Source organism: Suillus fuscotomentosus (genome assembly GCF_016647785.1).
Source record: "Suillus fuscotomentosus strain FC203 chromosome Unknown F5891scaffold_16, whole genome shotgun sequence".
Classification (NCBI taxonomy): Eukaryota; Fungi; Basidiomycota; class Agaricomycetes; order Boletales; family Suillaceae; genus Suillus; species Suillus fuscotomentosus.
Window position 1 is genome coordinate 766,513 of NW_024539528.1, and position 25,912 is coordinate 792,424.

The window sequence follows — 25,912 nt, forward strand, 5'->3', positions numbered from 1 at the left end:
ATGTCAAGGTGTTCCTCAGAGTGAAGTGACCGCCGTCCTCAAGCCGGAAGATAAAGCGATACTGTTCGAAGAAATTCTTAGACTATAAGGTTGCATCCATTTTTAAGCTGTCTCTGTCGGTCAGGAAAATACCATCTCAATCTGCATCGAAGGCTGCACAGGGCATCTCGAAGAGATTCTTCGGTCAGATTCATTTGTCCCTCAACAAAGAGTAGCCGAGAGGCATTCGTGGATCTTCTTGCTGATTGCGACGCGGATAAAGACCATGTAGAAGGCAATCGAGATGATGGGAACGATCTACATGGTTGATCAAAGCTCCCATCAGCGATTTTGATGAGATTATAACAGCGAAATAACACACCAGGTCTCCTAAAACATAAAACCCATTGTTCGAGAGGGCGAAACATACCAGCGAGGCGCAAAGCGCTGCGGAGTATAAAAGCGCGGCGTCTACGAGCACCCGCAATATAGGCATGTTATTCTTCGTAGCGTAAGCTCCAGAGACATTGCGTTCGATCGTCCAGATGCGGTATGCCAACAATCCTGTATATATTCAGGTCATTAATATATATACAGACCTCAGCATAGCGCCTACGCAGAAGTGAACCCACCTGAACTGAGCAAATTAGTTGCAAGCGTCAAGGAAAGGAACGCCGTGATCCAATGTCCAGTCTGGTTTCCGAAGACATTTTTGGCATTGGTAGTCGGTGCTTGCACATAGACCATACAAATACCAAACGCTTTGAAACAACACAGGTCAGAGCATCCAATTTTTTCCGTATGATTGCAAATAACCTGCGACACCGCACCACATCATGCATGGTAGGATGATAATCCACACAGATCGCCAAACGACGTAACATCGATAGATCTTTTGGGGATTCATGTAAGTCACTAGGGTTTCAAGCTTGCAGGTAAAAAAACTTGAACTTACCACCACTCCGTCACCAAGCAAAGTTTGTAAAGTGATTATCGTATTCTTTGTCACAAATGTTTGTTGGGTCACGTCTGCGAAGAATCTTGCTGGCCCATCATGGAGGGTATTGCCATGCTTCACCAGTCCATCTTCGAGACGAACAGCACCTACGATCATGTGCTTGGGAGACTTCAGCGGATGAAGTGGGACGAGAGTGGTAAGAAGCTGACCGCAGTACTGAGTACAAACAGCAAGGTGGCAACCACGGTGCTTGGCTGATTGATGTCTCGGATGCGTTGTTTGTAAGTAAATGTCCAGATGGTACCTATGAACATGAGGACTGAAAAGCCTGAAAAAAAGAACGCTAGGTTGGTAGGCATGCAACGTAGGAACTCATGGTACTCGCCGTATAAAATACCTTCTAGTACTGTCGACATTATATTGGCAGAGTCCAATGGCAGGCCTGTGGTGGATTTGGAAGCCATAGTGGTGATGTCCAGGGGATCTACAACGACGTCAGTAGCTTTACCAGCTCAATTTGCATCTTACTATCTTTGAATAGAAATGCCTCAACTTTTGATATCACCACAGGAATCAGAAATGCAGTGTGCACCCCGTTGAACTTTTGGTAAATTAGACAGGTCTGCCGAGATTGCTGTGGGGGGGCGCCTTTCTTGATGTAGTTCTTGAATTCTAACAGAACGTGACAAGATCCTATCAGTTGCATCAACAGCTATCAAACGAATAACGTCTTATCGCTGCTTCCCTCGAAGCAAGTACGTATTGATATAGGGTTTGGGGCGCTGTTAGTGGTGTTCTTGAAACATGATGGGTGATGCTGATCCGGGGGTATAGATTTTCTGCTGCGATCATACACAAACAACCAGAAGGTTGCTCATCATCTTTTCAGCTCCCAGGAGGCGGACAAAACGAAACAAAGCAATTTCCGCAAATATATGGATCTATAGAGTCAATATCAATGGCCGAGACCATGACCGGCGACACGGGTTTTGCTTTGGTTATAGTGACTCCACCTTATGTAATTCCACGGATTCTCCAATTTTTTGCCGAATGACCACAAGACGCTATCTGATATCGATTAGAGCTGCACTTGATTTCAATGTTACCCACGACATGAAAATTCACAAATCCTGCTTCTCCCAACAAACGTACACATCGTAACCGACCTAGACTGTAAACCTATCAAACCAACTCACGATTCCCCTAGCGCTCTCCTCCTTCGCCCAGCCTGCATCAGCATTCATTCAGTGCCTTGCTAATTTCAATGTGTAAGAAATGAAACCAGGCCACTCACGTTGCGTGTCAATAGCAGGATCACACCGTACAGCAAACCCATGTTTGACGCCTGAAAACACCTGGAAATGATACGTGGATTTGCGAGCGACCATGATGTCTTCCGCACGTCGACGCGAGGCCAGTGGGAATGTGTGGTCTTCCTCTACATGAGAAAATAGTATTGGGAATCAGCTTAACGGCGAATGTGAACATCTGTAAGAAACTTTTACCTGCGCAGGAAAGAAGGAGAGGTCCTGTGTTGATGCAATGATTTGAATTTTGTTAAGGGAGCTGGATGATATATATCAAGTATAAGAAGCGTACTGTCAAGTTTCTCAAAGTGATCTTCATCGAGGAATGCGGGGTGAGCCAGTGCTCCTGCAGTTCTCGCGTGGGCATCCTCCTTGAAAACTGTCGAATTACTTACCAGCGACTACAGATCCATCAGAACACAAGTCCATGACGAACGAGGCTCCGAAGCAGTACCCTGATTACAGGAATTTAGCGTCTTTTGGCGCGATTCTTGTATTGACGTACCAACAGCACAGTATTTGGTATTCTCCCTCCCTGTACACATTTGAGTGACTCAGAAGCGACCGGAAACATACCAACATACCGTATTTTCCTTTCACAGCATCTAGCCAAGCGGGGAATGCATCGATAGCAGGTTTGCGGGAATTGTCGATCCACGTCTGGCGATCTGGACCATCGTGGTTCGGCGCGGAGTCGCCAAAGAAATAATCAGGTCCAAGTACGATATAGCCTTGTTCCATTCAAATCTCGTGATCGGTTCACAATGTACAACGTTGACAACGGGACGCACCACAGGACGCAAAATAATCTTGGACTAACTTATTGTTAACGAAAAGCGGACTCCAAACGTCTGCTAGGAAGAGTATCACTTTCTGTGTCGCAGCAGGAGGATCGGAGATGTATGTTGGGATTCCACCGAGGTCCTCAACGCGGCCAACGGGCGTGCCTATGTGTTTTACACCGGAGAAGCAGCAACTACCAGGGGCAGAGGCAAGTGTGGGGGACATTATCGATATTCCGCGTAGAGATGAACACCTGGTCTTCGTGCGACCTTTATATCTTCGGAGTAGAAGAGCAAGTTTGGGTTATGAACAACACATGATGACCTTTATGATCACCCGACCTCCAGAGCCATGCGGACAACTCGGGATCTCGGATGTCCGTATGTTCGATGTGAATGTATTTCAGAAAATGACTTCATGAGAAATAATTATAGCTAGCCCAACCTTCGAGAGTTCACGGAAAACAAACAAGGTCTGTCACTGAAAACTCATTTGAATCAATCCAGCGTAAGGCCACAATATGAGTACGATTTACTGAAACAGTATGTGATTTCAAAATAACAGCATATATCACTTGCTACTCGTAAAGCGTTTGAACCATCCTACCATCGCACGTTGGCACTCTTCCTTCGCCCACCCTATCAGAAGCAAGAGTATTGAAAATTCATATCACTGAAAAAGGCGACAAACACTGACTTTCGGTCTCGACTTCTGGATCTCCCCTTGTTCCAAAGCCGTGCGATACACCGCTGAATATCTGAATATAGTATGTTGCCTTCCTCTCCACAAGGATGTCTTCAACTTGTCGTCGGAACGTCGCTGGGAATGCAGAGTCCGTTTCTATGGGGTGGTATGAGTGAAGCACGCTTCGGAGGACCTGAAGACATGTCTATACCTGCGCAAGAGAACAACAAGGGCACTAATTGCATAGCTTGGTCAATGCTGCCATTGAAGAAGTATAACATGGAACCTACCTTTGCTGGCTCTCAGAAGCTCCTCGGTCAAGCTCGTAGGATGGGCCACAGCGGCTAGTAGATGATTTCGCATACAGACACCAAAGATAGAACGACACGTCACATACCACACGATAGCATATCAGTAGCTGCAACCTGAAAGACATAGGGCGCGCCGAAACAGAAACCTTGATCCAGAATGAAAGTAGCAATCTTATAAGAGCCGGCCTACTTACCGACAGCACAGTATTTCACATTCGTTCCTTTATATCGCTGCTTATTATTTCGGTATGCTAGGTATGCTGGGAAGGATCGCACCAAACATTTCCTTGACACCATCCACCCACTTTGGGACGCTAGCCCTCGCTTGTTCGACAGACTTTGTTCTCCATGTTGAGCGATCAAACCCGGGCTTGTTGAGATGCAGATGAACAGGATCACCAAAAAAGTAGTCTATTCCGACCACGGTGAAACCTGCCTCCCCAATCAATACGCACACCAAGAAACTATGTATACAGAAACATACCCTGGGAAGCGTAGTAATCTTGAACCAGTTGAGCATTGATATAGAATGGCCCAAAGACATCTGAGAAGTATAGGATGACAGTTTCTACTGCGGACGCAGCGGAAGCTTGCGGAGCAGATAGGTATGTCGGTACGCCAGCGATGGTAATGCTTTCACCCTTTGGTGTGCCACTGTGTGCGACTGAAGTGAAACAATGATCTGTCAATGGGCCTGCGAGTGTGGACGACATGGCTCTTGGCAAGGAGATGAGGCCTTAGGCCTTAGGTGTCAAGTGGGTAAATCATGTGGTTTCCTTTCGAGCTTGTGTCCCACGCCGCGATTCTCGGTAACTCTCCACGCACCCAGTGTCGGCGTCTCATGCAAAGGCTGATACTATGTTTTGATTGTGGGCGTTTTTGCTAGTACTGGTTATCCTGCCAAGACGGCACTTTACAGCACTTGAAATTTCGTTTAGGGCCGCTGAGCCGCAGGCACAAACTCGACCAACTCACGTTCACCCACCCCTGAATTCCGCGCGATGTCACGTGACTTCTTGCAGAGGTGAAGCGTAAATTTCTCGACAAAGTATCTCTACTTGCCGCTAAGCTCAGTACACTACTTGCGTTGTGAGCTATTTCACCGACGAATACGATAAAATAAGGCTAGTCAAGCTACGAGGCACCTACTTTTTCAACTTAGTATGATTCCCTTGTGATAACGTTGAACTTGAAGTTGACGGCAAGTTAGTGTCACCGTTCTTACGACCAATCCTTTTGGGGAATTTACCCGGCGACAACCAGTGAAATAGGCCAAGAAATGTGTAATTTACTGACGGCGCTTGTGTCGCTTGGTGTTTCAAGTAGCTTCTATTTTTTCAGAATGCCGAGGATGAGCCTGCAGTACTAAGGTGCGTCGCAATTAAGTGATCCCTGAGTCTCAAGCTTGAGCCGAATACTTGGATATAACATCTAACCAGTGTCCACAGTGTCGTGCATCCCTAGGCATTGGTATTTGCGTCATGGCTGCTTCACCAGGTATCCCGCTGGATACCGCTGTCATCATGTCATCAGTGCTAGAAGGCATTTTATACGGTGTGTATTGGAATGAGTTTTCCCGTCTCATCCACCAAGCTAGCGTTCTTTAGGCTTTTCAGTCCTTATGTTTCTAGGTACTATCTGGATAATCATCTACAAACGTCACACACACGACGTCAATTGGCCAGCTGTTGCAGTTGCCACCCTACTGTTCTTACTGAGTACCGTGGTTAGTGTCTCACCGTTTGCATCCAGTGACATTCGCTGAAGCTTCCCAAGCACGTGGTCGCAGGCATCATTCGTATTGAAGGTGGACTAGTGAAGCATCGTGACACGTTTCCAGGTGGCCCAGCGGCGTTTTTTGCAGACATTTCCGAAGAAACGTTTGTAGTCAAGGATGCGATACTTGTACTTACAAACCTTGCTTGGCGACGGTGTGGTGGTAGGTTCAAATTTTAATCTGCAAGCTTGAAACCCAAGGCTTATAGATTTCCTCCTCGGTCAAAAGATTTATCGATGTTACATTGTGTGGCAATCTGTATGGATTATCATTATACCTTGCATGATGTGGTGTGGAATTGCAGGTTTGTTGCAATCATACTTGCGAAGTGATGTGCCCTGATGTCGCCTGGAAGCGTTCGGTGTTGTTACGCTCTATGACTTATCGCAAGCGTCAAGTAACAATGTCTTCACCAACAAGACTGGACATTTAGTTGCGACGTTCATGACCTTGACACTTGCAACAAATTTGTTTAGTTCAGGTAAGCACACTTCTGCGTATGCGCGATGCGCGATGTTGGGTCTCATCACCCTGATGTTAGGACTGTTAGCCTATCGCATCTGGAAGAGCGAACGCAAGGTCTCCGGAATCCGCGCTACAAAGAGGAAGATGCCTTTATTGCGCGTGTTCCTAGATGCTGCTATTTTGTACTCTGCAGCGCTCTGCTCCTCGATCATATGTTTCATCCTCTCGAACAACGGACTGTATGTTATGCCAGACTTGGTAATTCGGCTGTTAACATTTGTTATCGATATCACTAACCTGAGATCAACTAGAACGTCCCGATCATCTCGATTGCCTTCTACATGGTGTTCATTCGCATGACGAGTAGTCGACACAATCGAGATTACATCTCAACTGTTCTTGGAGGGGGAAGTGAATTAGAACACAGAAACTCGCAGCAACATCCTATGCAGTCTTTGCACGACATATACAGGCAAAATGATACTACATCCTTCTTGGCTGATCACTCAAAAGCGCATACATTAGCATAATAATCTATCTAGCTTAGTATATATCTGGATACATAGCCATCTGTCCATTCAACCGGCTGGGGCGGCCACTAAATACCTCACTAGATTATAGGGAGCCATACCTTGGAGTTCTGAGCTTATCTGGCGGATCCGGTTGTGTTCGGCTCTGAACCTCGATGTTGAAGGTATTTTGAGAGCCTAACCCTGGGTTAACCATGCAGTACATCAGAATGCACAGAGAGGTAGTAATCGATATTATAATCCGTGGCCTCAAAAGTCTATAAGAGACAGGCGTACGATATGTATGTATGACAACCTATTAAGCTGACGAGAAAGAACTTATCTCAACTGTGATGGCAATCGGTGTAGGCTGTGGCTAAAGGGTGTCATTTAGTCCTCTTCCTTGAAATTCGATAAATTAACCACAAACCATGTCAATCTGTACAGGACGAATGACATCTGTTTCATCGTCATATTTACATATGTCCTCCCGGAGGCCTGGAGTTCCTCCACTTGTGGCACCCTAATGTGTGGCTCCGGTCGGTAGAGGAATTGGCGTGTACGGTGCGTGTTGACGGAATCGTTATTGTTCGCGTTGCCCTGCAAGTAGTATTGCGCATTCAGGAGTGCGAGAAACGAGCCGACGTATACTTGAAATGGTAGTAGTCAGCACCGTCCTCAGAGAATGCTTGGTCATACATTTAGCTACTAAGAATACAACGCCAAGAAAGATAAAGTTGTTTGGCATCGCTGCGCACTGCATACGACCCTCAGAGACGAGATGGATAATAAGATTATTTAGACCTTACTGTGACTATAGTTGCCACTGAACCTATACTGCACAAAACATCAATCAAGGTATAGTATCGTCTGGATGGACGGAATACCTCGTGATACAGCCAGTATTAACGGTGTAAGCTATAAGCTTGTTGATAAAGGAATCCGTCCTTAATACTCAACATCAATATACCAGATTTTGACAGTCAACGGGTCGTTCGTTACCTAGAGAACCCAGTGCGGGAGGTAGCGAGGAGATACCACATCGATGATGCAATAAGGATATCAACAACAGTAGCCGTGCTCAACGCCGCATATGCCGCCCACTCTACTCTAATCAAGTCTGAGAACTGATGACACTGATACCTAATCACGGTTAGCACCTCGCGAGAAATCGAGCAGATGGTTCACTCACAATACCCAAACAAGGACTGGGTCAAAGTGGAGATGAGTTGATGGCAGCAGCACCATGACTAGTACGCTAAAACCCTCACCAATGTCAACACCTAAAAGGATCTTCATGTTCAAGATTGCACGAAGAGAGTTTTGCAGATGACATCCTCACCTAAAGCGAGGGCCACAATTATGCACTAGGAGTGATTGTGATCATATGCAGAATGAATTACTATAGTACATGAACATTGATTATAAACCCACCATCATTATAGGGAGAGCTCTCGATCGGCCCTTGCTGACTAGGTTTACCGCATTAGTCATAACAGAATGGTTGACCGGAGGATAAATACCTATCCATAGGCGGTGGACATACAGACTGGACAAATAAGTATTACGAATATTGTGTACAACCCTATGCAAATCAGGACTCACGCTTGTACACTCTTGGTGATGAGAGCCTGTGGGGTATGCATCTGAGGCGACTCACAGAGCCTAGGAAATACAACTCACATAACATATGACCTGAAGCTGTACGAGCCTATCAGTACATGTGCACAGAGGAGAAGGAAATTCGAAAACTCACTTTAAAACTCCATACAATGTTTGTGAGCGCACTCATTCTTGCGTGATTCGTCACTAAGTAATAATGGATGCAATGGACAATGAAGACCAGGTGCAGAGCATCAAGTATCCTAGTGAACGTTTATAATCTTCTCGGCGTGTTCGACCATTGTAACTCGAAAGGATATCTACCAAAGTAAAATAACCTGATATAATGTCAGGACAAGAACAGACAAGATAACAAAGACGTACAACCACTTTAAAGAATGTTATTCCTGTGCCTCTATGCGTCTGAAAGTAGAGAAACGTTTGAATATTGCTTATACCCCAGAGGCTGTCCCGTGAGATATGTTACGACCATAATCAACATTTAGTCTTGACTGCATAGTAAGAAATATTTTACTGACAATGCTGCAAGCGTGGCCCCAATAAAAAGTGCTCCAAACGTGTTCCCGATAGAAGGCTGTAGGAGTTGGAGGTCCTGCATGGAGAAAGACAGAACCGATTCTGAATGTGATGACAATCATTTTATCCGTACTGTATACTATACTAGTACAGCCACTCGTCTGTCGTGTGATGGATAAAAGCTTCTAGAGACTGCTCCCATGGAGATTGGAACAAACCTTTCACATACGGCGATGAGAGCCCACGGAGTGGAACACTGGATCCGAGTCGTTCGACTCGGACTCACCAGGAACGTATCGTAATCATCACATCTGTTGCTTTGAGCTTCTGACTCTGCCCGCGGATGATGATCGGTGACTCCGGTCTGATCGCCTGCAAATACAAAACTTCATAATACCGAAAAATTGGAGATCAGATGGTATCAAATACTGACGTCCATGCATGTATGTGTACCTACCATTATGCAGTAAATCAGGTGGCCCAACATTGCATTCGCAAATGGTGGGGCACCAATTCATTATGACAACCGAATTTGCTATGTTTAACCAGGGTATATACGTTACCTTTACCGGTGCCAGCTGGTGCCACCTAGGGGTGCCAAGACTTGGGGAAATATGCATACAGGGACGCGTGACAATGTGGAATATGGCCAGCTTGATGAATTTGAAAGGTGCGTGATTTACGAGAATGCAGAACAACCATTTCAAGAATTCACACGCTTCTTGTATTGTTGTTGCATTGTGCTTTTAACGTTTTCTTCTGCAATTATTTTCTCCGTTACGTGGTCAAGCTAAGTTCCACCTGCCAGGCTGCTCATCGAGTCGGAATGAACAATATGCCCGCCTACGTTGCAGATTTGTAGGTACAGTTGCAGTAATCCCAACTCTCCTAACTAGAACTTTTGGAATCCCAGCTCGTTTTTGAGTTCTTCAGAAGTTCAGTCCCACTTTAATGGACTGACAACCTGAAGGCACATGCCCACACGTATTGACGTGGAAGAACGCATGCTCGTGGAGTCGACTAGCTTGAGAGTGAATAAGCTTGCTGAATTTGCAGGCCCACGCTTCGTTTTTTGTGTCTGGTCCACGAGTACAAGGGGATTCGGCAAGCCAGGACAGAATCCGAGTCGTTAACTCAAAGTGCCACGGTGGATTATATGTTCAAATTGCAAAGAGCTTGAACAACTGGAGGTGAGAAGCGAGGTTGAAGGACAAAATACCTATATGAGTATCGTCATACCGCACCGTAGTATGCCACGCTCGTCGTCCTGGGATTCGTTGATCATTTGAGTTATGAAACGCTTGAATCATGCGACCACGCCACGCTGACACTCTTCCTTGACCTGTCCTGGTGGATCATGTCAATAAGAGACTGTGGACAAGAGTAGAGGCGAAAGGAGAAAATTGTGCGTCAGAACAAGAACCAGAATGGAAAGGTTGAAAAAAACACCACTGACACGCATTGCCCACGTTCTGATCACATCTGGTCACAAATCCATGACTCGCCACTGAAAATATGGAAGTGGTATGTCTTCTTGTGCTCGGCAAGCCTGTTTTCAACCTTCCGACGTGTCTCTTTGGGGAACGTGTGATTAGTTTCAGCGCAGGAAAAGAGCATTGGGACTAGTCGATCGGACTGGTCAATAAACAGATCTTGGAAAAAAGAGAAGGGTCGGACAGCCACATTCGCTGATCTCCATCAGATCATCGGAGAGAGTAGCAGGGTGAGCGATTGCATCTATATGATATTACGCATATATATTGGCATGACGATAGAACACGCGTACCACAGATAATTAAGCTACCTTCCTTGGCAAGCTTGAACACCTGCGGTCCGCCAAAGCAAAGGCCTAAAAAAAGCTATGGAACGACGCCAAGACAATAACGAACAGGCGTACCAACAGCACGGTATTTGATGCCTGAGCCTACAGGGAGTTGAAAGGTATATAGTGAGATTGAAAAGAGGTTGCCATACCGTATTTCTTCACGACAGCGTCAGCCCATGGGCAGGTATGGGTGTTAGCGTTACTAAATGCCCTTTCTATCCACGCCGGCCTGTCGAAGCCTGGTCTATCCATGCAATCATGGATAGGTTCGCCAAAGAAGTGGTCAAAGTCGAGCACTGTGAACCGAAATTATATGATGATTACACTTGCTGCACGGAAGCACACCATGATGAGCATAATAGTCCATGATGAGCTGGTTGTTGATGAACAAAGGATCGAAGAAATCCGAAAAGTAGAGGATGGCGCCGTTGGACTTGGATGCGTTTGTGAGCTCAAATGCATACGTCTGTATATTAATGATCTTCTCCTGATAGCCGACGGCCCACTGGAGTACCAGAGTGGGAGAGGAGACAGCGGTGAAACAGTGCTGACTGAGCTGAGGGGTCATTCTGTGTCAGGGATGAGAAAATAGAAAGATGTCGAGACAATGCATGTAAACCATTTGTACGTCCGTACAACTGGTAACCACGGAAGGTAGCGACTTACGTGCCCCTGCGTCGCCCACCGGCGTTGTCTTGTAATAAAGAAGACTTGAAAATAAAATCAGCATACATAGATTTTATGGATACGTACGAGAAATAATGAGCGATTTCTTCAAAGCAGAAGATCCAGCTTGGCTAGGGCGAATCAGAATTTAGAAATGAGAACGAGTCACCGAAGTCGAACGAACGGGAGGGTTCTGGAGTCTTCCCGCGCTGTAGTAAGCAGATTTGATGATGTTACTTGTGCCAGTGCACCTACACAACGCTTATCCTCCTCCATCATGAGCTCAACGCCACAGGAAATTCAGATAAATGTCAAGGGTGCGATTAATTCACAATATATGATTGCAAAACATATTGACCAGAACTAGGACCGAGCGAGCTCAAGCTGCAAATCACAATCAGTACTGACAAGACTGTGCTTGACCTCAAACGTGCTATCGCGGAGAAGTCTGATGTAGAGGCTGATCGGCAGAGGCTTATATACTCTGGTGCGTGTTAATGCATTTGCCGAGGTTTCCTTTATTCAAGTAATATTGTATCTACAAGGCCGAGTATTGAAGGTATAGTTTATTGCATATGCCTCTCATGATCACTGATCATTTCTTGCACAGGATGAAGATGTTCTTTCAACATATAAAATCCAAACATCTCACACCATCCACATGGTCAAGGGCGTCGCTCGCTCAAACATATCCGGCTCTCAAACCTCCTCTGTCCCAGTCCCGCCCCTCCCCACAATGCAAGCCGGCCAGAATCCCCACGACCCATTGACGCAGCTCAACTCTCACCTCGGCTACGGTGCCCTCAATAGTTTCAACCCATTTGCAGAAATGGGTCTGAACCCGAACGATCCTAACATGATGCAATCAATGATGCAGAATCCCCAATTCCTCCAGCAGATGAGCGGCGTCATGAGTAATCCCGCTGTTCTCGACCAAATTATTGCGAGCAACCCTCAGCTCGCTGCTATTGCCCCTCAAGTCCGCGAAGTCTTCCAGAGCGAGAGGTTCAGGGAGATGATGTACGTCGTTTTGTCTACCACTACTCCTAGAAATGCACGCTGATCTGAGTTAGATCAAATCCTGAATCTCTCCGCTCAATGCTACAGATGGCAGCAGCATTCCAAGGTGCAGGTGGGGGTACAGGCGCCAGTCCATTTGGTGGAGCATTCGGCCTCCCCGGCGCAGGTGGCGGTGCCGCGTTCCCGGCACCAGGTACTCCATCTACAGCACCTGTATCATCCCCCTCCTCCAACCCCTCCACTTCCCCTACAGGCGGCCAACCAGCCCCAAATCCATTCGCAGCATTTTTCCCTCCTGTCCCACCAGCAGGCGCGGGGACTGATGCAGGCGCAGGCGCCAACCCGTTCGGCATGTTCAACCCCGCGGCTCTCGCACAAATGCAAACAGCCTTTGGAGGTGGCGGTGCTCAAGGCGGATTCGGTGGCTTCGGTGCGCCTCCTGCTGCACCCGCAGATTCGCGGCCACCCGAAGAACGCTTCCAGGTGCAGTTGCAGGTGCGTCTTGTGTGTTGTGTGTGGCTAGTGATCTAATGTGGTTTTTGCTCGTGCTTCTTGGATTTATATTTGGGAAATAGCAACTACAAGATATGGGATTCACGAATGCATCGCAGAATGTCAGGGCACTCCTTGCAACTGGCGGAAACGTGCATTCGGCGATTGAGTATATACTAAACGGAGGAGGATTGTGATTTGAGGACGAGCCTTAGATGTCGGGGATGGGTAAGTTTCTCCTTTCCATGTTACGTTCGAGTTAATTGTATTGTGTACGGCGTAATGAATCCAGCAATCTATACTATGTGGCGTATTGTAAGAATGGAGGAGATATATTCTATTCAAAGGATACTGAAGGACGCAGTCGGTGGCAATCACAGAGAAATATCTGTATCTTACGGCAGATTGCACAGAAAGCCTCTCCCCCGCGTGAGGGTATCGGGAAAGATGCTCGTTTCTAAGTCTCCATTGGAGACTTGAGCGGTCTGAAGTACGGTTGGGGGCCAATATGGCAGCACTCTAAGCCCTGTCTCAGGTAAGAGTGGCAGCCGGTGGTGTGGTGGTAGGTGGTGCAGGTGGAAGTGAAGGAGCTGATAGTGAGCCTGAGTCTTTTAAAACGTCCAGGGCGCTGAGGTCGTGGCTGGGAAATTTGATAACACTCTAATGAACGATGTGAGAGAAAAACGAAGGATCCATTATTGTACGCACTTGATGCATTCCGTGGAAGAAATTGGGTTCTATATCATAACCATCCTAACCTGAAAGATTTGATCAAGGAAAAGAATAAGCATGTCGGAATTCGATGGTGTTTATGCTAAGCATATCAGGCTATGGAAAATTTGAGTGATAGACTGATGCCACGATCTGGAAAGTTGCTGGTGCTGACCGTATGATACTTAAGGGTTGATATCGACCCGAAGAAGTTAGGGCAGTGCGAGCGTGAGGTATGATAGTATTAGGTATCCAGGCATCTTGGAGGTGAAGCACGCGAGCAGCCTGGCGGGAGGGCAACGAGGTATGATATTATCATGGGCCTTTCAGGCTGGTTTCTCATAACATAGGAACCCGGCCGGCCTGGAAGCCTACCTTTTGCCTCCGAAAACTGCTGTCTGAGATCTGAGCCCTGAGATAGAGGACAACGCCAAATCGGAGTGGGCCGTAGCCGAACTGCGGTTGTACTACCTGTTACGAAACCTTCTTAGAGAATGTTCTGCAAAACGTGGCTGTTTGCAGGCTTTCTGATGAACCCCAGTGCCTCGCCGCATGAGCTTGAAAAGATTACATCGCGAAATTGTATAGTCTGCTGTGGTACTCGCTAACTCCTGACCTCACCTGTAAAAGTACCCAACCCATGTCAAAACTCGCGCCCGAAGAGTGAGTCTTCTCCCATAATGTGCCTTTGACCATCTCTTCATCGTTTTACAGCAATATGCCTGCCGATCTCACATCTCAGATTTCTGAGAAGTTGAAGCTCGCATCTTTATGTGTGTCTGGATCCTTCGGCGTAGTTCATCGGTGTACTATCGAGACCAGCGAAGGCACAACAGAGGTCTGTCTGACCAAGTCACCAATTTGCCCAAGCTTATCGGTCGTCAATCTGGTATCCATCAGGTCGCGGTGAAGGTGTTCAAGGTTGATCTTGGGAGAGCTATAGAGAAAAATAAAAAGGTCAGTTACCTAACTGAATTGTGAGCATCCTTCCGAATTCCATGGTATATGTAGGCAATGCGTCGGGAACTCCTGGTGTGGTTCAGACTGAAACACAGAACTATTGTGCCGCTACTTGGCACCGCCTTGATCGAATCCCCATTTCTGGCTCTCGTTTCCAAATGGATGCCATCTGGGACATTATATGTCTACCTTAAGGAAGCTACGACACTTACAGCTTCCGCTACAGTTGAATTGGCGAGTCCCCTGCTCATACCAACCATGATAAAAAAGTGTTCACTGACGCTATGCAACTAGGCCAAGGGCGTTGCCGATGGCCTCCAGTATCGTTCGTCGATTCCTATCAAGTCATTATTTTTGTTCTTGATGATTACCTAAGTGCACTCGGAGAACGTCGTTCACGGAGACCTTCATCCCGTATGTATGGTTGTCTCTGTGCGGATATTTGACTCATTCTTAAGTTCAGGCAAATGTGCTTATAGATTGTTCAGGAAATCCGCGCCTGATAGATTTTGGTCTTGCAACAGTCGTAGGAGATGCAGAGTTGCAGTTGTCCATAACGACCGCGAGCCGCAGCTTGGATCCTCGATGGCGTGCGCCCGAAGTCATTGGAATCGATCCCGATCTCGACCCTGAACGACCGACTTTCACGAGTGACATCTATTCTTTCGGTGGTATCATGTTTTTTGTGCGATCTCATTATCTTTCTTGAACTTCAACCTAAGCTTTCTCCTCTCAGGTGATCTCCGGGGAGAGGCCATGGCAAAAGAAGCAACCGCATCATATTTACGTTGAGCTGTCGAACAAAGCCAATCCTGCGCGTCCCGACAATATCCTAGACAATCATTGGGACTTGATTCAAAGATGCTGGTCTTGGAATCCGAAGGATCGCCCAAGGGCTATTGAAGTGTTTGAATGTATTTATTAGTTTTGGATTCACCCATTAGTCCGCCTCACTGAAACCCGCTAGCCATATGTATAACTGGACTTGAAATCGAAGAGTGGGTCTTTTCCATGATGTGCCTTCACCCATCGTCATACTTTATAGTGATAGCCTCAGCAAACAACTGAACCTGCATGGCCATCCGTCAACTTCTCAGGGACAATCCGAGCGAAGGAGGTATGTACTGCCTCCATCTTCCCGGTAATTCATCTTCCCATTCGGTTATTCATTTTCCCCATTTTCCTTGGAAGGAGCAGCCCATACGCCCCGCCACCTCTCTCTCGCGGAAGAACGTATGAGCGAGATATTTGTCCTTCACCTTCTCGATACGCAAAGGTGGATCACTCACCGGGACAGGATGTGGAGCTTAGGTATGGAAGTTCAGTACCATTTAGCGAAGTACTAATCGCTTTCAAAAGGTGCATGGAGACCTACCACGACAGTCGGCAACAGCCACCCGTCTCCTTATCAGCTTTCAATGCACCGACACCGACGTACGCTTGGGAACGGGATGAGCTCGAATCCCAGATACGCTATCCACAGCCCCTCTACATCGGTCAAAATTTCATGCGGTCGTCATCGTCAAGCTCTATCTCTAGCTTGCGCAATTCTTCTCGCATGCCGTGCGTGTTCATTCACAAAAAGTATGAAATAGGGTGTTAAAATGCAGTCGCTTTTGCAGCTCCCCGGCACTATCTGACCTCAGCCTCCCCACCTCAAATTTACCGCCCAAAATACGAAGAAGCTCGTCATCAAGTGAACAGTGTGTCATTTTTTTAATTCTCCGTGTCTCTTCTGCTGAAGACACCCTTCTCTCATTAGCTCTCCTTACCGTGCATCCTCTGTTATGCAGATCATGGAGCCGCTGAGGTGCGTAATTTAGGGTTATTTGCAACCTAGCGCTTAATGCACCTGCAGACATGTAAACATTGAAGTTGATCGTAGCTGGCCTCCTGTGCTCCCCAGGCCTCACCAGCGAACGCCTACTCCTGCTGAAATGATCAGTAGTCCACCATTGCACACATCTCAATCGGATCGTCACCGCCAACGCGAGGACAGTCCTAGTGATTCCAGTGATCAATCGCATGTTAGAACCTGCCCAACAATACTACCGAAGGCAGAATCAGAGGAGTGGGAGAAGTACGCCTACCCTAATACCTGCCTTCCGCCCCCTCCAGCTCATGGTAGTGTTGTCGATCTGAATTTGTCTTACCAAGGCCCTTCAGGACAAAGATATTCCGAGGACTTGTGCTCGCAACCACAGCTGGCAGCACCTACATCTCAGGATCTGCCTTGCAGGAAAATTATGATAGCTTGTCGGCAATGGTATGTTCATTCTTATTGTTATTCAGGCTGCTCATTCACATGGTTGCTAAGTCGTGCGAGAAAAATTCGGTGTGACTCTGCAAGACCAGCTTGTCATAATTGTGTGCGCCGCTCGAATGAATGCCAATATGATGCAGCACCTACACGGCGAGGGCCTGATATTAGGCCAGGCACTCGCCAGCGCTCATGTAAGAAGCGCCTGACTGATGGCTCATCCCTTCCTTCCCTTCTGCCCAAGCGGAAACGCACTTCAGTCGGGCATGACGACTTGTTCATGTCTTAGGTTTTTCCTAGTTAGATGAGGCGACGCTTACAGGGGCGTGCCCATGATACCAATAAGATAGGGCTTACGGTCCTGCGCCCTTATGTTATCCGAAGGGCAGAAACTTGCAGAGGTGTGTTTTCGATGATTTTCGTGTATTCGGCACCTGACCTACGCACAAAGGAATGCCTAATCGAAGCTACAGGGTCATCTTAGTCCCAGGCCTGAAACTGTCGATTTTATGTACCCAATGCCATGCTGTCCTGTTATCTTGCATTGTTCATGTCGCTCGTGTATTTTCAGTGTTAAAATATTGAATATTGATCTAGGATTAAATACTTTGCTGTCGATCGGGTTCCCCTTGTTATCTCGCATCAATGTTTTTCTTTCACACTGCCTACGTATTTACAGAATTTGGAATGAATGTCAAATACTTATGGGATGTTGGCGCGAAATTCAATGACATGAGAATTGCAATGCTCAAATCTCTCAACGTGTGCTCATGTTTCGTTTCAACATTCTAACCATGTTTTTGCAACTACCTTTAGGTTATGTCAATCTATTTGTCCATACGGGGCCTTCAGTCGTCCCCTGTCTTTTTTTTTTTTTTCTCTTGCCGGTCATGGCATTTTTATGACTCACTAGGATCTTGACCTATCAATATCAATAAGACCATGGATAGACTTTCCTTGACAAGGGCTACGACTTTGATTTTCATCGGAAAATGTTCCCACGGTCGAGGTGCTTTCTTGAACTGTTCACTTTCGAGTATTTTCCTCATACCTCACTAGGATCTTGACCTATTGTTGTCATAAGACCATGGATAGACTTCCCTTGACAAGGGCTATAACCTTGATTTTCATCGGAAAATGTTCCCACGGGTCAAGTAAGCAAAAATGCGAAAATTCACCAAGTCTTGTGATGTGGCTTTGTTTGGCACAGCTTATATAAGCAAAAGTGCAAGTCTTTTCCCACCTTTTCCTTCCTTTCTCTCCTCCTCATTCTCCTTTCTACTCCATAATTTTCGCATTTTTGGGTATTTGGTAAGTCTTTTTTTTCTTCTTTTCCTTCCCTCTCTGACCCTCTCCTCCTAGCTCCTTCCTTCCCTCCTCCTCCTCCTGCCACTCAATAATTTTCGCTCTTTTGGGTATTTGGTAAGTCTTTTTCTCTTCTTCTCTTCTTCCCTCTTAGTAGTTTATGTGTTGTAGTAGTTCCTTGAAATATAATTTGAAATTTTCGCATTTTTTGGACTTTGAGAGCTATGCAACTTCAGAAATTTCAGCAACTTTAACAACTTTAGAGAATTCACCCCTACTATAGCAGCTTTAGAGAGCTATATAATAGGCACTCGTCTATAGATCCTATGGTGGCTTTGGGTACTATTATATAGGATTCTTGTAAATAGGTTCAGTTAAATATATGGTTATGTTAACCCCTAGGCCCCGAAAAACGAAAATGGAAGGCCTAATAGTATAATCCCCCATAGGGGGGAGGGGGGTATAATGAGAAGTGAGAAGTGAGAAATATGAGAAGTGAGAAGTGAAATATGAAAAATGAGATGTGAAATATGAGAAATGGATTATGTAATACGAGAAGTGAGAAGTCAAAAGTGAGAAGTGAGAAATCCAAAATGAGAAGTGAGAAGTAAAGTGAGAAGTAAGTGAGAAGTAGTGAGAAGTGATGAGAAGTACATGAGAAGTAAGTGAGAAGTGATGAGAAGTACATGAGAAGTAAGTGAGAAGTGATGAGAAGTACATGAGAAGTAAGTGAGAAGTGGTGAGAAGTACATGAGAAGTAAGTGAGAAGTGATGAGAAGTACATGAGAAGTAAGTGAGAAGTGGTGAGAAGTACATGAGAAGTAAGTGAGAAGTGATGAGAAGTACATGAGAAGTAAGTGAGAAGTGGTGAGAAGTAAGTGAGAAGTAGTGAGAAGTACATGAGAAGTAAGTGAGAAGTGGTGAGAAGTACCACCCTTGGCAGCACTTAAGCGCCCGTCTCACGATCTATCAGGTGGGGTTTCTATGTTGCAGCAAACCCACCTGTGAGGTATGCCTCTCCATAGAGGCTCCCTGTAATTGCCGCAAGAGGTCCATGCCCTTTCCTTAGTGTACTGCCTCCGTACTCCCAGAGGTTCGCGAGGGTAGGTATAAACCACGCGAGGCCATGCGGCACCCTCGCTGTTTAAAATAGTTAGTTTATATGTTTTATCACACATGTTTCGAATACAGTGAATCTCAATACTATCATGATGGTGCGACAGACAATATATTTGGTGTGAAAGGGACAGAGACATTAACAACTCAAAGAAGACATGGACGTGAAACGGACACGATAAGAGATCCAAACCATGAAGAAGAAAATACACTCGTTATCCCTCTCAATGCTGTGCCATATCAATGATTAGTACATGCCGTGACGGGAGGCTCGTGAGGATGTAATGGAGGTTTGCGAGGGTCGAGTAGGCGCTCCTGAGGGTCACATTAATTTGTGAACATCAGAGGGAGGCTCGAGAGGCTCACAGATCATGTTTGTTCCTGCAGCTGCGAACTGAAAAGCTCATCTATTTCTCCTTCGTCCTCGGTAGTGGCATTGCTGACTGCGTCTTCATCATGAATAGTGCCGTCCTTAATAGTGGTGATCTCTGGGACAAGGTCGCTATGATCGGGTTCAATGACCGGTGAACGTTGCTGAATCGCCTTCAACCTCCAGGAGGATGGCGCAAGTGGGACTTCTACGAACACACGGAGTCTGCGCCGATTAGATGATGTGGCGCCAGATTTTGAAGAGGAAGCGTTGGCCAGACGGGTCAGGCCAAACCGATCAATCCGTCCATTGGCAAACCCTCGTCGCCCACGAGTGTGAAGAGAATTTGCTATGGGCGCTTCTCCAACAATGACGGGGACACGTGAGGTCATAAGACTTTTGCGAGCGTCTGTTGCAACCGATTTAACGGTGAGGGCGTCATTCTTGAGGGCATTCGCAAGTTTGAAGCGCTCATGGATAGTGAGGTCGTGGATACCCTTGCTCTTTGCAAGGGTTGAACGCCTCTCGCCGGGCATAAGGACGTCTTCTGGGTAGTTTTCGAGGATACAGCCACGACGGGCTAGAACGGTAGGTAGGGTCTTCCACGGGAAGTTTCCCCCTCGTCCTTCGAGGGTCCCTGTAACATATTTAGCTGTTCTACACTATGATCTGACTGTGACACTTACCGAGAAGCGCCGTCAACCCTCCAACGATGCAAGGTATACCTTCGAGGAGCCTCCATCCCTCAGGATCACGGACCTCTCGCTTCTCCAACCATTTGTCCAGCACCTCCTGCGCGTCCACCTTGTAGCGCGATGCCATACGCTCGAGCATGTAGTCGAGCTGGGTAAAATCCATGAATCCAATGAAGGTATAGAAAGAGGGAGGCGTGTAGAGGAACGACATCGATAACACATTGAGAAGATGTGTGCCCATCGATAATTCTAATGATAAATTTGTAACTATGTATTGGTTACAGCTAGGTTACAGCTAGTCAGAGGACACAGAAATGGGCATTTCTCAACATTTCAAAAATGTGCAAAACAGGTCAGGCCTAAGTTGGGCATTTTCCAACATCTCAAAAATGTGCAAAACAGAGCAGGCCTAAGCTGGGCATTTTCCAATTCTTCAAAAATGTGCAAAACAGAGGGGGTCTAAGTTGGGCATTTTCCAACATTCAAAAAATGTGCAAAACAGGTCAGGCCTAAGTTGGGCATTTCCCAGCCCAAAAATGTGCAAAACAGGTCAGACCTAAGTTGGGCATTTCCCAACATCCAAAAAATGTGCAAAACAGGTCAGGCCTAAGTTGGGCATTTCCCAACATCTCAAAAATGTGCAAAACAGGTCAGGCCTAAGTTGGGCATTTCCCAACATCTCAAAAATGTGCAAAACAGGTCAGGCCTAAGTTGGGCATTTCCCAACATCTCAAAAATGTGCAAAACAGGTCAGGCCTAAGTTGGGCATTTCCCAGCCCAAAAATGTGCAAAACAGGTCAGACCTAAGTTGGGCATTTCCCAACATCCAAAAAATGTGCAAAACAGGTCAGGCCTATGTTGGGCATTTCCCAACATCTCAAAAATGTGCAAAACAGGTCAGGCCTGAGCTGGGCATTGGGCATTTTCCAATTCTTCAAAAATGTGCAAATCAGAGGGGGTCTAAGTTGGGCATTTTCCAACATCCAAAAAATGTGCAAAACAGGTCAGGTTATGAGCCCCCCTAGGATCCACCTAGGATCAATTTTTCCTAGTTTTTGATTATTACTCCGGTATGTACAAGATATGGGAGTCCAGGACTCCCACCGTGTGCAGGCCTCATACCACTTGAGACTCAGATGTGGGAGTCCAGGACTCCCACCATGTGCAGGCCTCAAATCACCTGAGTATCAAATGTGGGAGTCCAGGACTCCCACTGTGTGCAGGCCTCAAACAACCTGAGTATCAAATGTGGGAGTCCAGAACTCCCACCGTGTGCAGGCCTCAAACAACCTGAGTATATGATGTGGGAGTCCAGGACTCCCACTGTGTATAGGCTGCAACAACATGTGTATCAGATGTGGGAGTCCAGGACTCCCACCGTGTGCAGGCCTCAAACAACCTGAGTATATGATGTGGGAGTCCAGGACTCCCACTGTGTGCAGGCCTCAAATCACTGAGTTCAAGATGTGGGAGTCCAGGACTCCCACTGTGTGCAGGCTTCAACAACATGCATATCCATTATATACTCATAGATACAGTCAGTAGTATCATGTAAGGTAGGCCTCAAGCACTTTCAGTCAACATCACATGATGTGACTGGGGTGTGACCTACATACTACTCATATGAAAGTTCTCCTTCTCAAACTTGGAGTTACCTAGATTTTTATTTTCTTTGCCCAGTTCCCTAACCATATGAGGAAGGCGCAACTATTAGAAGCGCCGCACCAGCAACTTTTTTTTTTCAAGTCATTTCTTCCACAACTTGTATCTATCTAACTAACCCATCTTGTAGCCCTCGAAATTCTGCATCACCCGCACCAAAATTCGGTTTAAAATAATTGTGTTAGTGTTGACTTTTGCCCTCAACAAAAACTCGTGGTTCCCATGTGCTTTACACTTTTCGTGTGCCTCCTCTACTCTTACCACGACCTCTGGCTACCCCGGTACCTTGCAGGGTGCTTACCCTGCACCCTGTGATGATCCTACACCAAAAATCTCGCTGCCCGGCCCTTCCGTTCTCGATTTATGGCCCCAACATCGATCTGGGCGCCCTTTTAGTGAGGGGGAGGGTAGGTGAGGGTGTAACTTTTTTTCATTCAACTCTCTTGACTAACCCTTCTGGTGTCCTACTCTACAGCATTCTACCATCCTCCCGCACCAAAAATTTCGCTGCCCGGCCCTTTCGTTCTCGACTTATGGCCCGAACATCGATCTGGGTGCCCTTTTAGTGAGAGGGAGGGTAGATGAGGGTGTAACTTTTTTTCGTCCAACTCTCTTGACTAACCCTTCTGGTATCCTACTCTACAGCATTCTACCATCCTCCCGCACCAAAAATCTCGCTGCCCGGCCCTTTCGTTCTCGACTTATGGCCCGAACATCGATCTGGACACCCTTGAGTGACGAGGAGGGAAAGGTGAGGGTGTAACTTTTTTTCGTTCAACTCTCTTGACTAACCCTTCTGGTATCCTACTCTATAGCATTCTACCATCCTCCCGCACCAAACATCTCGTTGCCCGGCCCTCCCGTTCTCGACTTATGGCCCGAACATCGATCTGGACACCCTTGAGTGACGAGGAGGGAAAGGTGAGGGTGTAACTTTTTTTCATTCAACTCTCTTGACTAACCCTTCTGGTGTCCTACTCTACAGCATTCTACCATCCTCCCGCACCAAAAATCTCGCTGCCCGACCCTTTCGTTCTCGACTTATGGCCCGAACATCGATCTGGGCGCCCTTTTAGTGAGAGGGAGGGTAGATGAGGGTGTAACTTTTTTTCGTTCAAACCTCTTGACTAACCCTTCTGGTATCCTACTCTATAGCATTTTGCCATCCTCCCGCACCAAAAATCTCGCTGCCCGGACCTCCCGTTCTCGACTTATGGCCCGAACATCAGGGTTAGTTGGGCATAGGGACGAGGAGGAAAGGGTAAGTCTGTAACCTTATTTTTAGGCAACTAACTGCACTAACGCTTCTTGCGTCCTGCTCTATAGGGTTCTACAATCCTCCCGCACCAAAAATCTCGCCGCCCGCACCTCTCGTTCTCGACTTATGGCCCGAACATCGATCTGAGTCCCTTAGTTTAGTTAGGTTAGTGATTAGGTTTAGGGACAGATATGCATATAACTTACTTCTAATGTTAGGGTTGTACTAGCCCAGGCTCTATCACTCTACTCTGCAACGTTCTGCAATCCTCCTGCACCAAAAATATCGCCGCCCGGCCCTCCCGTTCTCGATTTATGGCCCGAACATCGATCTGGGCGCCCTTGAGTGACGAGGAGGGAAAGGTGAGGGTGTAACTTTTTTTCGTTCAACCCTCTTGACTAACCTTTCTGTTATCCTACTCTATAGCATGTTACCATCCTCCCGCACCAAAAATCGCGCCGCCCGCACCTCCCATTCTCGACTTATGACCCGAACATTGTTCTGAGGGGGCTTAAGCGTTATGGAGTGAAACATTGGTCTGTAACTTTTCATCTGCCAACTTTCTGAACTAACGCTTCTATAAACCTACTCTACAGAGTTAGTCGAACCTCTCGCAGCCAAAATCTCGCCACCCGCACCTCCTGGTGTTGACTTATGGCCTAAGTGGGTTTTAGGGAGGAGGGAAAGGTAAGCCTACAACTCTTTTTCAACGAACTTTCTGAACGAACCATTTTATAACCCTACTCGACAGGGTACTACAAACCTCCCGCACCTAAGACCTCGCTGCCCGGACATCCTGTTCCCGACTTATGGCATGATCATCGATGTGGGTGGGCTTGCGCTACGGCGAGGGTAAGGTAAGCCTCTACCCTTTTCTACAGCCTTTGTGAAAACTAACACTTCAATTGTCGTACTCTATAGTGTTTTATGCCCCTCCCGGAACAAAGTCCTCGCCGCCCCTACATCTCACTCGAAAGCTATCACTCGAACTTCACATGCTGCGGAAACGAGAGGTGCAATAACACGACATCACCAGTATGTTATCGGAGGTGGAAAATCATGCAAATCCCGAGGTGACAGAGTACTGGGAAGTATCCATTTCTGGTTCTAATCCGACGTAGGAACGCTGGCTCCTGCAGCAGAGTCTGATTCCGATAACTGAATTTTATCCGGTTTGTAGTGCGTCCGCATGTCTGATTTCTGTCTGAATACTGTCGTAATCGTGTCGTATTAGCATCTGAATATCAAGCTATCGTATGACTATAAGGTCTCCTATGCATCTGCGCCGCTTTCGGACGCTTTCAGTCGTTACTCCTGCCTCTCTTCACCGCGATGTACGGCTCCCATTTCAACTTTCTAGAACACAGGAAGTGCGTGCCACATAACACATGCGTGATATGCACACACGATCCATCTGACGGGAGAATGAGAAATGGTTAAGTTAGCTGTTCACCTGGGAAGATAACATCACATACGGTGCGATGGCGAAACGTGACTTGGTTGAGTTGGGCCGTCGCAGAGAAAATCATTCTGACGTTGTCAAGGTCCAAAGAAACAGTCAACGTTTCAACAGACGACATCACACATCGTATAAACACGGGTCGTCACCAAAGCACCATCAGCATTGAAATCATGCTCTCTATGGTTGTTCGACAGCGAGACGCTGTCACGAGCCGTCAGCATTAGGCAAGCGAACCAAAAGACAAGAAAACAAGATCGTGCGCCGACTGAGAGCGCGACACATCCAGAGCATCATTCAGCATCGAGCCAAAAGAATAGAACACGGCGCTCTCTGAAATCAGGACAAGGCTATGGCATCATCAGCGTCAGGTACGCACACCATAAAACCAGAACACATACCCTGATGACCAGACGCAACAAGTGCGCCATCAGGGTTGGGTATTAAGCGGACCCAGTGAACGAGAACACCCACTGACTGGGAGTGCAACGTGACAAGCGCATCATCAGGGTCGAGTAAGTGAGCCAACAGACGAGAAACGCACGACCTGAGAGCGGCGCACGGTCAGAACATCATCAGCGTCGGATAAGCAAGCCAACAGGCAATACCACCTTGCTACGGGACCTGGTTTCATCGCTCCGAAGGTCGAATGTGAAGGCAACTTTAGGTTGATGGCGTTGCTGCTCTTATCTAGCGTGTGTTTGAGTGGAAGTTGGACTTAGCGGAATATTTAAGACACCTCACCTTCAAATAAGCAGAGTGTATTCACAGTCGAGGACACCATATACACAGACCCAAGCGGGCGGTGCCGCTAGGAGGATGGGAAATCTGCTTGCGAGTTCGGTCAGTTAGTGGGCAGGAATAAATAAGAACGTGTTAGGGCTTGAATGCTGTGCTCGACGTCGTCGGTAGCACGTTTTCACATGATCTGAATTCTCCATCCTTAACAAATTTTGGCTGGACTTCACGAAATAGCCACCTACCGTTGGATTCTCGCACCATTAACCTAGTGCTATAGTAAGCACTGTCACGAAGTGGAAAGAAGAGCTGCAAAACGCAAATTGAGTTCTTTTCATAGGGATTACGGATTCAGTATCGCTCACCAAGCGTTGTGACCACTGTATGAATAAGCGTGACGCGACGCGCTACACAAAGTTTATGTAATTGAACGCGTTCTGACCGGCCTAACACTCAAAAGGTT

General features: G+C 46.8%; 10 protein-coding genes across 10 annotated transcripts; 4 read left to right on the forward strand and 6 right to left on the reverse strand.

Moving 5' to 3' along the window:
• Positions 1–68: 68 nt before the first annotated feature.
• On the reverse strand, positions 69–1,565 carry F5891DRAFT_150772 (uncharacterized protein). Its single transcript, XM_041370685.1, has 8 exons — positions 1,491–1,565; positions 1,323–1,421; positions 1,147–1,265; positions 935–1,096; positions 796–871; positions 612–740; positions 362–543; positions 69–297 (listed from the first exon to the last, which is right to left on the reverse strand). The coding sequence occupies exons 2-8, from the start codon at positions 1,399–1,401 to the stop codon at positions 202–204; spliced, it is 843 nt and encodes a 280-aa protein (XP_041228314.1). The 5' UTR covers positions 1,402–1,421; positions 1,491–1,565; the 3' UTR covers positions 69–201.
• A 478-nt stretch (positions 1,566–2,043) lies between these two features.
• On the reverse strand, positions 2,044–3,523 carry F5891DRAFT_150792 (Alpha/Beta hydrolase protein). Its single transcript, XM_041370686.1, has 8 exons — positions 3,036–3,523; positions 2,829–2,975; positions 2,750–2,779; positions 2,640–2,699; positions 2,537–2,590; positions 2,443–2,466; positions 2,232–2,375; positions 2,044–2,165 (listed from the first exon to the last, which is right to left on the reverse strand). Exons 1-8 carry the CDS (start codon positions 3,250–3,252, stop codon positions 2,104–2,106), a joined length of 738 nt encoding a protein of 245 aa, XP_041228315.1. The 5' UTR covers positions 3,253–3,523; the 3' UTR covers positions 2,044–2,103.
• A 74-nt stretch (positions 3,524–3,597) lies between these two features.
• On the reverse strand, positions 3,598–4,735 carry F5891DRAFT_1186382 (Alpha/Beta hydrolase protein; the record flags this gene model as incomplete). Its single annotated transcript, XM_041366687.1, has 8 exons — positions 3,598–3,665; positions 3,724–3,867; positions 3,923–3,946; positions 4,002–4,055; positions 4,109–4,168; positions 4,217–4,243; positions 4,299–4,454; positions 4,507–4,735. 8 exons carry the CDS (start codon positions 4,733–4,735, stop codon positions 3,598–3,600), a joined length of 762 nt encoding a protein of 253 aa, XP_041228316.1.
• A 768-nt stretch (positions 4,736–5,503) lies between these two features.
• On the forward strand, positions 5,504–6,794 carry F5891DRAFT_1186383 (uncharacterized protein; the record flags this gene model as incomplete). Its single annotated transcript, XM_041366688.1, has 6 exons — positions 5,504–5,576; positions 5,630–5,748; positions 5,799–5,961; positions 6,155–6,280; positions 6,341–6,522; positions 6,576–6,794. The coding sequence occupies 6 exons, from the start codon at positions 5,504–5,506 to the stop codon at positions 6,792–6,794; spliced, it is 882 nt and encodes a 293-aa protein (XP_041228317.1).
• Positions 6,795–6,986: 192 nt separating this feature from the next.
• Positions 6,987–8,245, reverse strand: F5891DRAFT_1023236 (uncharacterized protein). Its single transcript, XM_041361273.1, has 8 exons — positions 8,031–8,245; positions 7,776–7,933; positions 7,661–7,720; positions 7,583–7,610; positions 7,473–7,530; positions 7,287–7,423; positions 7,204–7,260; positions 6,987–7,149 (listed from the first exon to the last, which is right to left on the reverse strand). The coding sequence occupies exons 1-8, from the start codon at positions 8,070–8,072 to the stop codon at positions 7,093–7,095; spliced, it is 597 nt and encodes a 198-aa protein (XP_041228318.1). The 5' UTR covers positions 8,073–8,245; the 3' UTR covers positions 6,987–7,092.
• Positions 8,246–10,368: 2,123 nt separating this feature from the next.
• On the reverse strand, positions 10,369–11,636 carry F5891DRAFT_1023263 (uncharacterized protein). Its single transcript, XM_041361274.1, has 6 exons — positions 11,083–11,636; positions 10,887–11,033; positions 10,810–10,836; positions 10,699–10,761; positions 10,590–10,649; positions 10,369–10,534 (listed from the first exon to the last, which is right to left on the reverse strand). The coding sequence occupies exons 1-6, from the start codon at positions 11,303–11,305 to the stop codon at positions 10,389–10,391; spliced, it is 666 nt and encodes a 221-aa protein (XP_041228319.1). The 5' UTR covers positions 11,306–11,636; the 3' UTR covers positions 10,369–10,388.
• Positions 11,637–13,248, forward strand: F5891DRAFT_1023278 (uncharacterized protein). The gene is made up of 6 exons (XM_041361275.1): positions 11,637–11,720; positions 11,771–11,890; positions 11,949–11,962; positions 12,014–12,423; positions 12,477–12,918; positions 12,999–13,248. The coding sequence occupies exons 1-6, from the start codon at positions 11,681–11,683 to the stop codon at positions 13,110–13,112; spliced, it is 1,140 nt and encodes a 379-aa protein (XP_041228320.1). The 5' UTR covers positions 11,637–11,680; the 3' UTR covers positions 13,113–13,248.
• Positions 13,249–14,097: 849 nt separating this feature from the next.
• F5891DRAFT_1023282 (kinase-like domain-containing protein) lies at positions 14,098–15,500 on the forward strand. Its single transcript, XM_041361276.1, has 6 exons — positions 14,098–14,289; positions 14,341–14,583; positions 14,638–14,820; positions 14,881–14,911; positions 14,963–15,000; positions 15,050–15,500. Exons 2-6 carry the CDS (start codon positions 14,398–14,400, stop codon positions 15,293–15,295), a joined length of 684 nt encoding a protein of 227 aa, XP_041228321.1. The 5' UTR covers positions 14,098–14,289; positions 14,341–14,397; the 3' UTR covers positions 15,296–15,500.
• A 4,391-nt stretch (positions 15,501–19,891) lies between these two features.
• On the reverse strand, positions 19,892–20,221 carry F5891DRAFT_929827 (uncharacterized protein; the record flags this gene model as incomplete). Its single annotated transcript, XM_041373932.1, has 1 exon — positions 19,892–20,221. A coding segment is annotated over one exon (330 nt), but the record flags the coding sequence as incomplete, so codon positions are not given.
• A 2,087-nt stretch (positions 20,222–22,308) lies between these two features.
• Positions 22,309–25,158, forward strand: F5891DRAFT_978627 (uncharacterized protein; the record flags this gene model as incomplete). The annotated part of the gene is made up of 11 exons (XM_041376802.1): positions 22,309–22,401; positions 22,470–22,745; positions 22,980–23,255; positions 23,471–23,614; positions 23,679–23,788; positions 23,927–23,939; positions 24,004–24,078; positions 24,174–24,287; positions 24,558–24,622; positions 24,909–25,082; positions 25,125–25,158. The coding sequence occupies 11 exons, from the start codon at positions 22,309–22,311 to the stop codon at positions 25,156–25,158; spliced, it is 1,374 nt and encodes a 457-aa protein (XP_041228323.1).
• Between the last annotated feature and the right edge of the window lie 754 nt (positions 25,159–25,912).